Source organism: Myotis myotis, unplaced genomic scaffold, assembly GCF_014108235.1.
Source record: "Myotis myotis isolate mMyoMyo1 unplaced genomic scaffold, mMyoMyo1.p scaffold_m19_p_5, whole genome shotgun sequence".
Classification (NCBI taxonomy): Eukaryota; Metazoa; Chordata; class Mammalia; order Chiroptera; family Vespertilionidae; genus Myotis; species Myotis myotis.
The window spans coordinates 32,788,263-32,804,425 of record NW_023416357.1 but is presented as its reverse complement, the minus strand read 5'-3'; the positions used below and the strand labels follow the sequence as shown (position 1 = coordinate 32,804,425).

General features: G+C 39.0%; 1 protein-coding gene across 13 annotated transcripts in view; it reads right to left on the bottom strand.

Annotated features, from left to right (window-relative positions):
• Positions 1–16,163, bottom strand: part of IPO11 (importin 11) — a 162,215-nt gene that overhangs the window by 68,117 nt on the left and 77,935 nt on the right. For 12 of the 13 annotated variants that reach the window (XM_036308397.1, XM_036308396.1, XM_036308393.1 and 9 more), the window contains 2 exons: positions 15,429–15,508; positions 14,940–15,020 (listed from right to left, as the gene is read on the bottom strand). In XM_036308397.1, coding sequence (XP_036164290.1) covers positions 14,940–15,020; positions 15,429–15,508 — 161 coding nt within the window. The remainder of the gene's footprint in view (positions 1–14,939; positions 15,021–15,428; positions 15,509–16,163) is intronic. The other variant, XM_036308394.1, reaches the window with a different exon arrangement.

The window sequence follows — 16,163 nt, the reverse complement described above, 5'->3', positions numbered from 1 at the left end:
ATACCTCATGGGGTCAATATGTCTGAACATAGAGCAGAGACAAATGGTATAAAAAAAATTACACCAAAAACATCTGACTAGTTCCAAAGGATTACAAACGTTTGTGTAGAAAAGAAATTTGATCATTATGACTTTTAAAATATAAATTCATTTAAATGTATCTATCATTTAATACAAGCAAGGTGTTGCTGTACATATTCTTTACATATAAAGGTATAGTTACTATTATGTAAAAGAACTAAAATATTTCAAAACTAAATTGGAGTCTTTGTATTCAAAAAGTAGGAATCACAGCTAGGGAAGGGAAGATTGTTTCTGAAAAATTATGTAGGAAAATGCCATTATCAGACTTGGAGGCAGGGATTGTGTAATTGAATTAAGAGAAATTTCAGCAAGTAGAACTGACAAAAAATAGAAAACAAATTGAACAGTTGACTAAAGGTGAAGAAGTCTGGGATTACTCCTAGTTTTCATGTTTGGTCAATGGATACAAATTATGGTGTTGTTAGTTATAATGAGGTTTGATTTTGGACATGTTGAACTTGAGATGCCTGTGGGAAATCCATATGGAATGGTCCTACATTTTTGTCACACACATAACACTCTATATATAATCCATTTCCCAAGAAATATTTTGCAGTTGTGACTTAAAAGCCAGATTTCAAACTATTTCCATAGTGAAGGTTCTTCTATAATGGTCAAACATTCTGACACAGTTTTCACTTCTAAACAAAATTTTGAAAAATGCATCTCTGACTTCAGTGGTAATATACAATTGTGTATATTATTTTAAGTGAAATACATGTGCACCAGACTGCCAAACAGCTCCAAAAAAGAAATGACACTAATTATAACGAATAATAAGTAGTTAAAAGTAAGGTAATTTCCAGATGTTAACAGAACTTCAATCACAGCTTACTCTTCTTGGTGGGGAATCTTATGTTCTCAGGGATTTTAACATGTTTGATGTGTTTTAATCCACTTAGTTTCCTTTTGTTTTAATGTTCAAACTGTCCATAATTAGCCAGTGGGAGCTCTTTCGAAGTTAATTCCCTGCCCTAGCCTGTTTGGCTCAGTGGATATAGCGTCGGCCTGTGGACTGAAGGGTCCCAGGTTCAATTCCAGTCAAGGGCACATGCCCAGGTTGAGGGCTCCATCCCCAGTAGGGGGTGTGCAGGAGGCAGCCGATCAATGATTCTCTCTCATCACTGATGTTTCTCATCATTGATGTTTCTATCTCTCTCTCCCTCTCCCTTCCTCTCTGAAATCAATAAAAATATTTTTATACAGTTAATTTCTGCATCCTTTTGACAAAATCCCACCTTTCCTTCCTTCTAGCACAAACAGAGCTTCCCAGATTATCTTGTATATCCCTTGCCTGAGCTCTGGAGTTAACCAGTAGGACACAATATGTACAGAGCACAATCTAGGGTTCTGGGGTACTTGCTGCCACTGGATTGATACTGCTTCTAGACAGTAAGTTTCTCACCTAGTTTCTCTTCCCAAAAAGCATCATTTTACATAACTTCTTTAATATTTCCATCTTCTAATATACTGAAGAGAGCCAGATTCTAATAACCTTATTTCTTTCTACCTACTATATATATATATATGTGTGTGTGTGTGTGTGTGTGTGTGTGTGTGTGTGTGTGTGTGTGCGTGCGTGTCTGTTTCAAAATAACAATACCAGTGTTACTAATAACAATACTGATATCTATACTAATTAAAGGGTAATATGCTAATGAGACCAGACATCTTCCAGATGTCCTTCCGGACAAAGCCACGGCGGTAGGGGCCAAGGCAGAAGCAGTTAGGGGCAATCAGGCCAGCAAGGGAGGGCAGTTGGGGGCGATCAGGCCAGCAGGAGAGGGTGGTTCGGGGCGATCAGGCCGGCAGGGGAGGGTGATTAGGAGCAATCAGGCCGGCAGGGGAGGGCGGTTAGGGGCGATCAGGCCGGCAGGGGAGCAGTTAGGGGCATCAGGCCGGCAGGCAGAGGCAGTTAGGGGTAATCAGGCAGGCAGCCAGGCGAGCGGTTAGGACCCAACGGTCCCGGATTGCAAGAGGGATGTCTGACTGCCGATTTCTGTGGGATCAGGCTTAAACCGGCAGTCGGACATCCTCCAAGAGGTTCCAGATTGGAGAGGGTGCAGACCGGGCTGAGGGACCACCCCCCACCCCCACCCCATGCACGAATTTCGTGCACCGGGCCTCTAGTGTAATTTATAATATCCTTGTTTCTGTTCTAATGTTGTATTCTACCCGTGACATACCTGTAAAGTACCATGTATTAAAGTTAGTTGAAATATTCTTCTCAGATGTCTCTACCACCAACATCATAATAGACTCAAATGTTTCATCTTATTTTTTATCTTTAGGAAATTGCTTTACTTTCATTATTTTAAATCATGTAGAATAGCTACATGGCTCTAAAGCAAAAACACAAAACAGATATATATCCTAGGAGATCTAGCTCCCATTCGCTCTTCCTCTGCCCCCTACATAACCACTTTTATTAGTTTGATTTATTTTTCCGTTGTGTCTACGTGGCACTCTTTCAATACAAGGATTAGACATTAGTCTTTACTTATAGTCTCAAAAATCATTCTAAAACTGTCTACAGAGGTTGTCTTCATTCTTTTTTAAAGCTGTACTCTTCTGCATGGCAAAATAATCAATCATATATTACTATTTTTATAAGCATTTTGCTATTACAAATTGAACTTCTGCACTTTAATTTTAATCCAACCCTTTTCTGATCATACCTGGAACAGACTGTATTTAAAATCTGTCAAGAATGCAAGCTTTTAGTTTGTGCCTTGAACTCAAACAATTCTACTGATTTAGGCTTACATTGAATTACAAGAAGTTAGATCATGAATCCTGAAGTCAGAATGCCTAGCTTTACATCACAGCTCCAATACTTACTAACTGTGTGACCCTGGGCAAGAGATTTACTGCTTGTTACTTAATTTCTCATCTGTAAAAACTGGGAAAAGAACAGTACTGCTGTCATAGGTTTATGGGAGTATTACATGAACTCTATATCTCTATATTATGTGCTTAGAAATGTGCAGCATATAGTAAGTGCTAGTATTAGCTATTATTAATATAGAATAAATTATGCCAGAAAAATATTTGTGCCATCTTAAATAAACCATATCACAAAGAATGAAAGCAACTGGCTCATTACTGCTTGATTAGATCACCGGGGGGGGGGGGGGGGGGGGACAGAATTTCTAAACTCAAAGTTGAATATATACACATAGACAAATTTCAAATTAAGAAATCTTAATTAAATTTGAGTATTTTTAGAATATAATTGTATTCATCTAGATAAGTTGTTCCAAGTCATAGAATATAATAAAGTCTATTTTTGCTCTTAACCACTTGCCCTGAAGTAGGCATACTTGTGTATCCAATTTTCATAACATTGTAATTGTCTGCTTCAAAGCACAAAGTTACTTTCATATACTGTCAGAAATCAGTATAACAGTAAAGTTTAGTAAAAAATGTATTTTAAATGTTATATAGCATACTATATTAAGAAACAGTATCTGAGAGGTATTAAAAATGAAAATAATGAGCTAATATTAAAAACTATTATTATAGCTTTAATGAACTCTGAGAATAGGAAAATGCCAAAACTTTTAAGAGTACTCTCAGCTTTCATGTACAAGAATAAAAGCACCACTGTCCTAGAATATTCCTTATTTAAAAACTCATAAATACCTTGTTAATGATAATTAATATATTCCTAGTATTTAACATCTATTTAATAAACAATAAAATACTGGTTTGAGATCAAATCAAATATACAGGTTTGACAATAGCAATGTTCATATAAAAATAGCCCTAAATCATGTTATCAAATTTTAATTAAAGTATTAACGACCTCCTATTGGCATAGTTACAGAGAAATTGGTTTAATCTATAACTTATGTTAAATGTTACAAATATTTTAATATATATGTATGAAAACTGATTTGTGCTGAGTCATTCAATAAAAAATATATTAAGTAAAACTGAGGGACAAATAATGACATTACCTTCCTTTTACTTCAAAGGAAAAAATTCTAAAAATGTCATTTTTTTCTGCTAAAATTGTAAGAATAGTGTTGTACATTATGTAAATCTGGAATTTTCCATAAATAAAAAAATTTTAAATTGTGCTATTCTGAAAAACAAGAAAGAAATACAATTAATTTTAAAGAGTCATGTAAGATACGTAGTTCTTGATAAAGAGTAAAGCTCTATCACTGTGTAAATCACCTACTTAACTTTTAAAAAGTTAACTAATGTATTCTTTATTTTAAATAAACATGTATTTAGAAGAAACGGTCAGAGGAATAGGCAAAATAACTTGTTTTGTCTTGTTTTGTTTTTCTTACAGCCAAAGATCTTGGCAACCAACCAATTTTGTGGCCTACAAGTGTATTAGTGTGTTTTACCCCAAAGGGAGATTACTGGTGTATATATTATTAGATAACTACATAATGGTATTAAATTAGATTAAAATAGCCAACACTTAGATTAGCTGATTACATGCTAGGCATTGTTATACAACTCATGTAATCCTCACCTCAACCTAGGATGTAGGTAAAGTTTTCATCCCCATTCTATAGATGGAATGTGAGAAACATAGGTTAACTTGCTCACCTCGCAGAGCTTCGAAGTAGTAGACCCAATACTCTAACCATACAGTTTTGTTGCAGTCCAGAGTGTAACCTGCCTCTAAGTATTTTACATGAATATTATTTTTTAAAAAATAGTAAGAAAGTAAATATTCTCCTTAGGACATATTCTAAAAACTTGACTCATTTTTCAAATAAGTTTCACAATGTCCATTCCATGTAACTTAAAACAAATTGTTGCTGGAGAAACTAAGATGGCGGCATAGGTAAACACCAGGAAATTGCCGCCTCTCACAACAATTGAAAATTACCGCAAAGGACAGAGCAAACATCATCCAGAACAACAGGAAGGCTGGCTGAGTGTAAATTCTACAACTAGAAGGAAAGAAAAGCACGCTGAGACCCAGAGGAGCTGCAGAGGTGAAGTGCAGAGGTACAAGTGCAGAGGTACGGCCGGCTCGCGCGCGCGCGAGTAAAGGGGGTGGCACCTGAGGACGCGGCTGTCTTTTTGAATCACAAGCTCCCGACTGCTCTGAACTCCGGTTCCGGGAAGTTTCTGGGGACCCAGGACTCATACGGTGCCGGGAGCCAGTCCATCCTTGCTGTTTCAAGGGACCTGGCATATATGGCATACCGTTCTTAATATGTTTGCTCACCTTCTTGGCACTATGTGTTTTAACCAAGGTCTCTGAGAAAGGTTGTTTCCCCAGGTAGGGATTTTCCCCTGAAGTTAGGGAGGGAATAAAACCTCTTAACTAAGTGCCAGGCGGGTAATTAATCACTTTAACTACGAACAATCATGCTTAAGCTACATAATCTTTACTCCCTGGAATGGAGATAAGAAACGCCCTAACCTTTGTAATAGAGATTGATAGGATTGGAATCTACTGGTATAAATACACATGTAACAAGTCAGAACTTAGAAGACAGAACCAAGAGGCACAGAACCTAGAGAAGAACCTAGAGACAGAACATGGCAAAAGATCCTGGACAGAAACTGGCCACAGAAACTAGAGACAGAACCTGGCTACAGAACCTGGATAGAACATAGCAAGAGAACCTGGCTGAAGATCCTGGACAGAATCTGGCTGGAGAACCTAGCAAGAGAAAATGGCTACAGAACCTCGCTGGAGAACCTGGAGAACCTGGCTGCAGAACCTAGCAAGAGAACATGGACACAGAACCTGGCTGGAAATCCTAACCAGAACTTCGCTGGAGATCCTGAACAGAACTTGGCTGGAGATCCAGACCAGAACTTGGCTGGAGATCCTGGCTAGAGATCCTGGCTAGGCTGCTGATCAACTGAATGCTGTCTCTGTGTCATTCCTTCTTCGCCGACTCCATCCACACCTTTGGGGACCCCTGGACCTGCTGGGGTTGGACCCCAGCAATACGGGGAGAAGCTGGTCTGTCCAGCAGCGGGCGAACTTGAAGGCGGCTTTCCCTCAGAGGTGCTTGCAGCAATTAGCGGGTCACTGAGACCCCTGACTCCGGGCGGAGAATCAGCCATAGCTCCTTGATCCGCCCTTTGATTCCCTGAGACCCCGCCCCACCCAGGCTGTGGCAGAGGCTTTTGCATGTGAATGTACCTAACTGCAGCCGAGCCAGGCAGACCCAGAACTTCCAAGAGAAGGCCCAAGGCCCCGCAGCGGCTTGCATTGCTTCACAGCTGAGCCTCTTCGTGGCTCCTGCTGTGTGGCCTCAGGCAGAGGCTGAATTAGCACCTCCTTAGATCCAGGAGCCACTGTACCCAGTGGTCAGAGGGGGACCATCCAGATTGCAACTCCTCAGATCCATAAGGGACACACTCAGGGAGCAGACTCAGTGAGCACCAAAGCCCCACTGAAGCAAGTCTTGCCCCAGAAGGGTGTCTTCAGCACAGAAGTTCTCCCACTTTAGACACAGTTGATTCTCACAGCCAATTGGCCTGGAGGTCAATTCCTCCCAGTGATCCTACAACAACCAAGGCACCAAGAGTGCACCAAGAGTGTCCACCCCAGGTAACTGGGGAGGCTGAGCTACTAGGCCCTACAGGACACCTGGCGCACAGGGCCACTCTATCAACACAGGGAAGCTGCCAAAATGCGGAGACAAAGAAACAGGTCACAAATGGCAGAAATGGAGGAAAGCAAACGATTGGATATAGAGTTCAAGGCCACGTTTATAAGGTTTTTCAATAATTTTATGGAAACTGCCGATAAATTTAATGAATCCCTCAATAAGTATAGTGAGACCATGGAGGACATGAAAAAGGACCAACTAGAAATTAAGCATACACTGACTGAAATAAAGAATAATTTGCAGAGATCCAGCAGCAGACAAGAGGATCCCAAGAATCAAGTCAAAGATTTGAAATACAAAGAAACAAAAAATACCCAACCAAAAAAGAAAAAAGAAAAGAGATTCCAAAAATATGAAGATAGTGTAAGGAACCTCTGGGACAACTTCAAGCGTACCAACATCAGAATTATAGGGGTACCAGAAGGAGAGAGAGGGCAAGATATTGAAAACCTTTTTGAAGAAATAATGACAGAAAACTTCCCCTACCTGGTGAAAGAAATGGACTTACAAGTCCAGGAAGCGCAGAGAACCCCAAACAAAAGGAATCCAAGGAGGACCACACCAAGACACATCATAATTAAAATGCCAAGAGCAAAAGATAAAGAGAGAATCTTAAAAGCAGCAAGAGAAAGACAGTCAGTTACCTACAAGGGAGTACCCATACGACTGTCAGCTGATTTCTCAACAGAAACCATGCAGGCCAGAAGAGACTGGCAAGAAATATTCAAAGTGATGAATAGCAACAACCTGCAACCAAGATTACTTTATCCAGCAAAGCTATCATTCAGAATAGAAGGTCAGATAAAGAGCTTCACGGATAAGAAAAAGCTAAAGGAGTTCATCACCACCAAACCAGCATTATATGAAATGCTGAAAGGTATTCTTTAAGAAGAGGAAGAAGAAAAAGGAACTCTTACCATTTGCCACAGCATGGATGGAACTGGAGAGCGGATAAATACCACATGATCTCACTCATTTGTGGAATATAATGAACAACATAAACTGATGAACAAGGACTGATCCAGAGACAGAGAGGCATTGATTGGACTGTCGGGACTTGGAGGGAAGATAGGAGAGGGTGGGGGTAAGGGGGAAAGTTCAACCAAAGGACTTATATGCAAGCATATAGGCCTAATCAATTGACATGGACAACGGGGGGGGGGTGAGGGCATGAGCGGGGGGGGGGGGGGGGGTAGAGGGTAACGTGGGGACAAGGACACATATGTAATATCTTAATCAATAAAAAATATATTAAAAAAAATAAATAAAACAAATTGTCCTTCAACAATTACTTTACTACTAATAACATTGCAGAAAAGGAGGAGAAAAAAATTTTTAATTCAAATTTAAACATAAGAAGCAACCTCTTTCCTTCATCACTTAAAATATATAAATTGTAATTTAACTCAGAGGATTTCAGATATTTCAGTTACAGATTATAAAAAATCACATAGTAAAAACCCTTACATAATAACTAATAGAATTTAAGCCCAGAATGTACTCAAGAACTATAGAAGTAGCAGAACTGGGTGTGCAAACCAAGGCACAGGTCATGGAGAGAATAACATTCCAAATGCACTGTCAGTATACTTTACACAGCACTTCTACCCAATGTCATGATAATCACCTGGCAATCCGTAACATGAGAATTATGGATTCCCAGGCTTCCAAATCACTTACATTGTATGAATTCAGAGAAAATAGAACATATATTCACTAAGTTTATGATCACAGAAAAGCTTATAGGTTAGCAGAGGATAAAAAACTTTAAAAATACATACACTGAATAATCTATAAAGATAACCTCTTAATGACATAGCAATTTTCTCTCAAATTTCGGTCACTCCCACATTGCCAATCAGTTTTCCCTCAAATAGTTAGAATTAAGTCCCAAGTGTCAATTCCTTGCTATCTCTTCTACTTCCAGAGAAGAAATTATCACTAAGGCAAAAGATTAAGTTAAGATTGTGCTAGAGCTAGACTGATGAAGTTCCTCACTATAATTATATATTGCCAGCACATTGGTTGGGTAAGAGCATAAATTCACAAAAAACTTTAGTAAACAAGTCAATGATAATGTTATAATATTTAACAGAAAATCACAATGTTATTTGTAAGCTTTGGAGCTAGAATACTTTGAAATTAGTGTGGGTGAAGATTGACACACTTGGGTCTCAACAAGCCAGACAGAGACTCCCGTTATTACCCCTTTGAAGCCCACATGCTCCCTGGTAACAGTGGCATGCACAGATTCTCAGCCTTTATCCTTTACTCTAAAAAAGAAACTGAAGAACCTATAAAATTAAAATCAGAGTTCTGCCATATAGTTTCACTCTATTTTCCCTCTTTTAATTTTAAGTTTCTATTATGATTTAAAATATGACAGGAAGCCCTAACCGATTTGGCTCAGTAGATAGAGCGTCAGCCTGTGGACTCAAAGGTCCCAGGTTCGATTCCAGTCAAAGGCATGTACCTTGGTTGCGGGCACATCCCCAGTAGGGAGTGTGCAAGAGGCAGCTGATTACTGTTTCTCTCTCATTAATGTTTCTAAGTCTCTATCCGTCTCCCTTCCTCTCTGTAAAAAATCAATAAAAAATATATATTTAAAAAAGAAAAAGAAAAAATATGACAGGAAAACTCAGAGAGAGTGCTAAAGAGTGTAATGTTTGGTAAATAGACTTTGGGGGGAGGGAGGGTCAGAATCAACTAAAGAACTTTTTATCTCAATTCTTTTAAAAAACCTTTCAACATTATAATTATCTTAAAGCCTTAAAGCCTAAGATATTAATATAACTGAATCATGCTTAAAAATCAACTGAAACATCAGTAAGATATAATTCATTTAAGAATGAACATTGAGATGAATAATAATACTTGCCCCCACCCCAAAATAAGCGCAGAAGTACTGTTCTAGTCATTCTGCAGTGTACCTCTGTCTCATACTGACGGGCATCAGGCAGTTCTGACAACCTTGTCTCTTTTGACTGAAGACACCAAGGTCACATGCCAGTTACCTATACTCTTCACCTACCAGTATAACCACAGCTTCAATTACTGCCATCTTTGCCAACTCAGAAAACAAATTTTTGCTCCTTTTCCAAATTAATCCTTCCATATACCCTCTAGATTTGAAATCCAAATCCCTTGTATCATTTGGAGCCATTTTCTCTTCTACTGAGCCACTGTTATCTACAAAAACCTACTCAGATCAGGTTCTCCTTACTACCTCTCTATACATAAAAGTCATCAATTTACTTTTTAATACTACATTCTTGTTATAGATTAAAATCTGCACATAGAAAAGGATGTTGAAGTCCTAATCCCAGATACTTGTGAATGTGACCTTATTTGAATACAGGATCTTTACAGATGTGATTAAGATAAAATTAATCCCCTATGATAGGTGCCCTTAAAAGAAGAAATAACAGAAATACGAAGAAAATGTCATGGGACAACGGAGGCATTGTGATGTATGTACAAGCCAAGGGAGCCAAAGACTTCCAGCAACCACCAGAAGCTAAGAGAAAGACATGGAACAGACTGTCCTCTGCAGTCTACAGAGAGAGCGATGGATAGAGAGAGAATGGCCCTGATGACATATTGACTTCTAGATTCCAGAAGTCTGTGAGAGAGATAACCACTATAATTATTATAAATTAATTTCTGTTGTTTTAAGTCACCCAGGTTGTGGTACTTGTTATGGTAGCCCTAGGAAACAAATACAGTCCTTAATAATATTGTCAAGCTCCTTCCTTTTCTCATCACTTCATAATTTTTTTAAATTAATTTTATTGGGGTGGCATCTATACTAATAAAGAGGTAATATGCTATTGTTCGATACACCATAACAGGTAACGACCAGGTCATTAGCATATTAGCTGGGGCGTTACTCCAGAGACGGGGCAAAAGGGGGAAGGCGCCCGGAGGAAGCGGGACCATCCCATGCCATGGAGGGCAGGGGTGAGAGCCCATAGAGACCCCCTCACTAGTCCTTCACCACCCACCACTCGCACTTGAATGCCCCATGGCCCACCTGCCAGGGGAAGGAGCATAGTGCAGCAGGCCGGAGGCTTCCACGCTCTCCTCCAGGCGCCATGATGGGATGGAGCCAATGCATTGCTCTAGAGACAGGGTGGAAGAAGGGAGGCACCCAGGGAAGGCGGGACCAGCCCAAGGAGACTACAGGAACCGAGGGCGAGGCTTGAAGCGGCCAGAGAAGGCCAGAGGGTTTGGGGGCTGGGCCAGGTGCACTGGAGCTCTGCGTGGACAGGTTCAGGTGTCAAGGCAGGGCTGCAGGTGGGTGGGCAGCACCGCGCGATTCGCGCTGGGCTCCTAGTTGGTTAATAACATCATATAGGTTTTAAGTATAGATTTCTATGATACATGATGTGTATATTGCATTGTGTGCCCACCACCCAAAGTTAAACCATCTCCCTCACCAGATATTGGGCTCCCTTTACCGCTTATTCTCCCCCACCCCTTTTCCTCTGGTAACGACTATACTGTTGGTCTGTCTGTGTCTTTGAGTTTCAGTTTTATATCCCACATATGAGTGAAATCATATGGTTCTTAGCTTTTTCTGACTTATTTCGCTTAGCATAATATTCTCAAGGTTCATCCAGGTTGTCACAAATGGCAGTATTTCTTTACTTATGCCTGAGTAATATTCCATAGTGTATATGAACCACATCTTCTTTATCCAATCCTCTATCAAACTTTGGTTGTCTCCATGTCTAGGTCACTGTGAATAATGCTGCAATGAACATAGGGGTGCATATATATCTTTGCCAATAGATGTTTTCAAGTTTTTCTGGTAGATACTCAGAAGAGGGATTGCTGGGTCATATGGTAATTCTAATTTTTTTTTTTGAGGAACTGCCATACTGTTTCCCATAGAGGCTGTTTCAGTTTACATTCCCATTAGCAGTGATAAGGGTTCTTTTTTCTCCACAACCTCTCCAACATTTGTTATTACCTGTCTTAAACTATGGTTTTTCTATTACCTATGCTTAACAGAAGAAAGCTCTGAGTATTAGTACCAGGGGCTGGCAAAACTATTCCAATGGGCCAAATCCAACCAACTGCATAATTTTGTAAATAAACATTATAAATAGTTGAGTCAAAGACTATATGGCCCACAAAGTCTAAAACACTTACTATGTGATCCTTTACAGAAAAAGTTTATTGACCCCTGACTTACATGGTAAACAACTATATAATTAGTGATATATTAAATGCAACCAATTTATAAGTGAAATTAACAAGCATGTTAACACATTGTTTGCGGGTAGTTTTTATCTCGCGCTAACAGGTGGCGCGGGCCATTTTTGCAGTTGAATAGATTGATTACCGTTATATCTGGAAGTACATACACAATTCACCATTGTATGTGTTAGAGACCCAAATTTTGTCCTTTGAAATTCGTATATCTGCATGTTAGCATCCCTTTAGAGCAATAAAAAAGTATAAAAATAAACGTATTTATACATTACCCGCATTCTACCCCTAGTCTATAAAAAACGTATTAATACGTATCCCGCACCCTACTACCAGTCAACGTAAAACATATAAATACGTTTCCCGCATACAATGTGTTAACATGGATGTCTGGAGCTTTACATGTGCATATGTGTGTATAATGTCTGAAGAACAACAAATAAAATACTATAATGCTTGAATAAGCTCAAATTGATGATTACTCTTATTAGATGTATAGCAGCTATTATATGAACAAACTTTTATCCACTTTGTCCCCCAAGTATTCTGTGTTTACTGCTACATTACGGTGATTAGTTAAGTACATTTCTTACAATGAACCTTTTTGTGCAAACACTTCTCATTTCACGGGAGGCAACCAAATAGTTTTTAGGATCTAAAGCAATGCCATGGTTTTCACAAAATAAATGCTACTTTGTTATGATAGTAACACTTCACCTAAGCAGCTCTCATATTTCACTTAGAACATAGCTAAGAAATCAAAAACAAAAAAGGCATACATTTAACAGCTACACTCTCTGGCAAAGTCTATATATGAAGAATATATGTATATATAGGTATGTATATAAACACACAAATATACATCTATAATAATAAAAGCGTAATATGCTAATTAGATAGGACATCTTTCCGGACGTCCTTCTGGACAACCTTCCGGACGAAGCCGGGGCTGCAAGGGAAGCCAGTGCCGGCAGCCAGGGGAAGGAAGGCCTATTCTTGCATGAATTTTGTGCATCGGGGCTCTAGTGTAATAATATATTTAAATATATTCTTATGTTTATATGTAAAAATATACATTTATTTAATACTATTTCTGTATTTGGCATATAGATTTAACATACAGATGATATACAACTCAGAACCTGTTAGTTCTTTTTTTTAAAAATATATTTTATTGCTTGGGAGAGGAAGGTGAAGGGGGTGAGGCAGTGGAGGAGGGGAAGGGGAGGAAGGGGGTGGGGCGGTGGAGGGGGGAAGGTGAAGGAGGTGGGGGAAGGGGTGGGGGGAGGAAGGTGAAGGGGGTTGGGGATGGGGTGGGGGAGGAAGGTAAAGGGGGTGGGGAGGTGGAGGGGGGGAAGGGGAGGAAGGTGAAGGGGGTGGGGATGGGGTGGGGGGAGGAAGGTGAAAAAAAAAAGAAAAAAAGAAAAAAAATAAGGAAAAAAAAGAAAAGAAACAAATAAAAAAATATATATAATATTGCTTTTTTACAGAGAGGAAGGGAGAAGGATAGAGAGTTAGAAACATCAATGAGAGAGAAACCTCTATCAGCTGCCTCCTGCACACTCCCCACTAGGGATGTGCCTGCAACCAAGGTACATGCCCTTGACCGGAATCAAACCGGGGACCCTTCAGTCTGCAGGCCAATGCTCTATCCACTGAGCCAAATCGGTTAGGGCTGAACCTGTTAGTTCTGAATTATACACTGTTATTTACAACTAGAGGCCTGGTGCACAAAATTTGTGCACTCGGGAGGGGGGGATCCCTCAGCCTTGCCTGTGCCCTCTCGCAGCCTGGGACCCCTCAGGGGATGTCCACCTGCTGGCTTAGGCCCACTCCCTAGGGGGAACGGGCCTAAGCTGGCAGTCAGACATCCCTCTGGCAGCCTGGGAGCCCTCAGGGAATGTCCACTTGCCGGCGGGAAGCAGGCCTAAGCTGCAGTCAAACAACCTTAGCGCTGCTGAGGCGGGAGAGGCTCCTGCCACCACCGCTATGCTGGCAGCTGTCAGCCTGGTTTTTGGCTGAGCAGAGCTCCCCCTGTGGGAGCGCAATGACCACCAGGGGGCATCTCCTGCACTGAGTGTCTGCCCCCTGGTGGTCAGTGTGTGTCATAGTGACCAGTCATTCCCAGTTGTTCTGCTGTTAGGGTCAATTTGCATATTACCCTTTTATTATATAGGATAGGATATAAAAAGATAATATATATCTTTAACCTGTAAAGATATAATGCATAAAGACTAACTCAAAGCTTATTTGATTGTTTTGGCTTTGTTTTGTTTTTTAACTGAGGTATAACTGACATATAATATATTAGTTTCAGGTGTACAACACAGTGATTTGATATTGGTTCTTAATTTTACACAATCCATACAAACTTGATATTCTGATAGTCAACCCAAATTAAAAGTAACAATTTATAATGTGAAAAATTTTATCCAAAAGCCGGCTAACAAACTAGAGGGGTGAGAGTATCAAATATCACCAGCCTTTGGATAATTCATAAAAGTTTTTAAAGCCTTGCTGTACAAAGGAAGGTCTCGGGATGAGGGGACTTTCTTAAACACGTGGCATCTGGCCCTGACTGGTTTGGCTCAGTGGATAGAACGTCAGCCTGCAGACTCTAGGGTCCCAGGTTCGATTCCGGCCAGGGGCATGTACCTTGGTTGCAGGCACATACCCAGTAGGGTGTGCAGCAGGCAGCTGATCGATGTTTCTCTCGCATCGATGTTTCTAACTCTCTAGCCCTCTCCCTTCATCTCTGTAAAAAATCAATAAAATATATTTTTTTAAAAAAATGTGGCATCTGCATTTTAACAACATCCTCAGGTGATCTGCAGGAATGGTCAAATTTGAGACTTCTGGTCCTGAAGTATTAGACCAACTGAATACTGCTAAAACATGTTACTGTCTAGAATTACTCTTCTCCTTGCCAATCATCCAATCTCAAATAAAGATCCAATTTCACAAAATATAGATGGAAAACTTGTAACAATAATCCTATAAACTTGTAACTAATTTTTAAAGTGACAATACCTTGAGCACTTGAACTTGACCTTCTGTAGTAATGTCACTTAGCAGCTCACAAAAGGACTGACACAGACCTGCTGCATATGTCTGAAATTCAATCAAAGGTCAAAATATACATACAAATGTATCTACAATACTAAAAAACACATAAAATTCAATTTGGGACTCATTATAATCTATTTGAAATTTATATACTAATGTTACAATTACAACTCTTTAGGAAAGGTTAGAGAATAAAAGTATAACTTATTCCCTATGCTGATTTTTATAGCAATATGAGAATCTATTTATTCAAAGAGCATATTTTCTGGGTTTAAAAAACTAATTAATGGCTGCATCTCATCTGCCCTGCAGTTTTCAATGCTTATAAAATTTCCCCCCCACTTCAAGTAATACAGATGAATCATTTAAATTTTGTAAAGGTACCTCCACATTTCAAATAAGAAACAAAATCATAACTATATAAATGTTTACAATGTAAAAACTACAACATACCTGTAAAAATTCTGTTGATGATAAAAAGATATAACCATTGATGATCTTAAAGCAGGTTCTGAGATTTTCTGAACTTTGTTCTGACAAAATAATAAATATTTTTTTAAAGGACAAGCTAATTCATTGTTCAGTTAGTTTAAATAAAGTGATTTATGTAAAATTAAGTTACACTTCTTCACAAATCTTTTCTGAGTGCTATTCAGAATACTAGTATATAGATAACTATCTGAAAACCGGCATCAACCTATAACTTAATGCTTTCTCATATATCTCCCACTATTTAAATCAATTTAGAAAAAAATATGAAGTTAATTTTTTTTCCGTTCAGGAAAGAACTACATAACCAAATGACCCAATCTTTCGAATCAAACTATATTTCTAATGCTTGGAAGGCAAACAACATGCAACAGAATCGTTTTACCATCACATTTGGACATGTGCTTAAATGGGTTCATGTGATAAGAATTATGTTACTCTACATATGGAAAGAATTCCCATTATGCCCCCCAAAATTATATTGTGCTTAAATATTCTCAATTCTTGGACTTTGTTGTTCTTTTCCCTTACGCATAAAAAAATGTTCTTTAAACTCTAATTATCAGAATAGCAGGGACAAAGGATATTATTTTTAGTTATTCCTTTTCAAAGTGCAAAGGAGAAAACTATTTTGTTAAAATTTAGTATGTTTTTTAAAAAATAAATAAAATAAAAGCTAGAGGCCCAGTGCACAAAAAT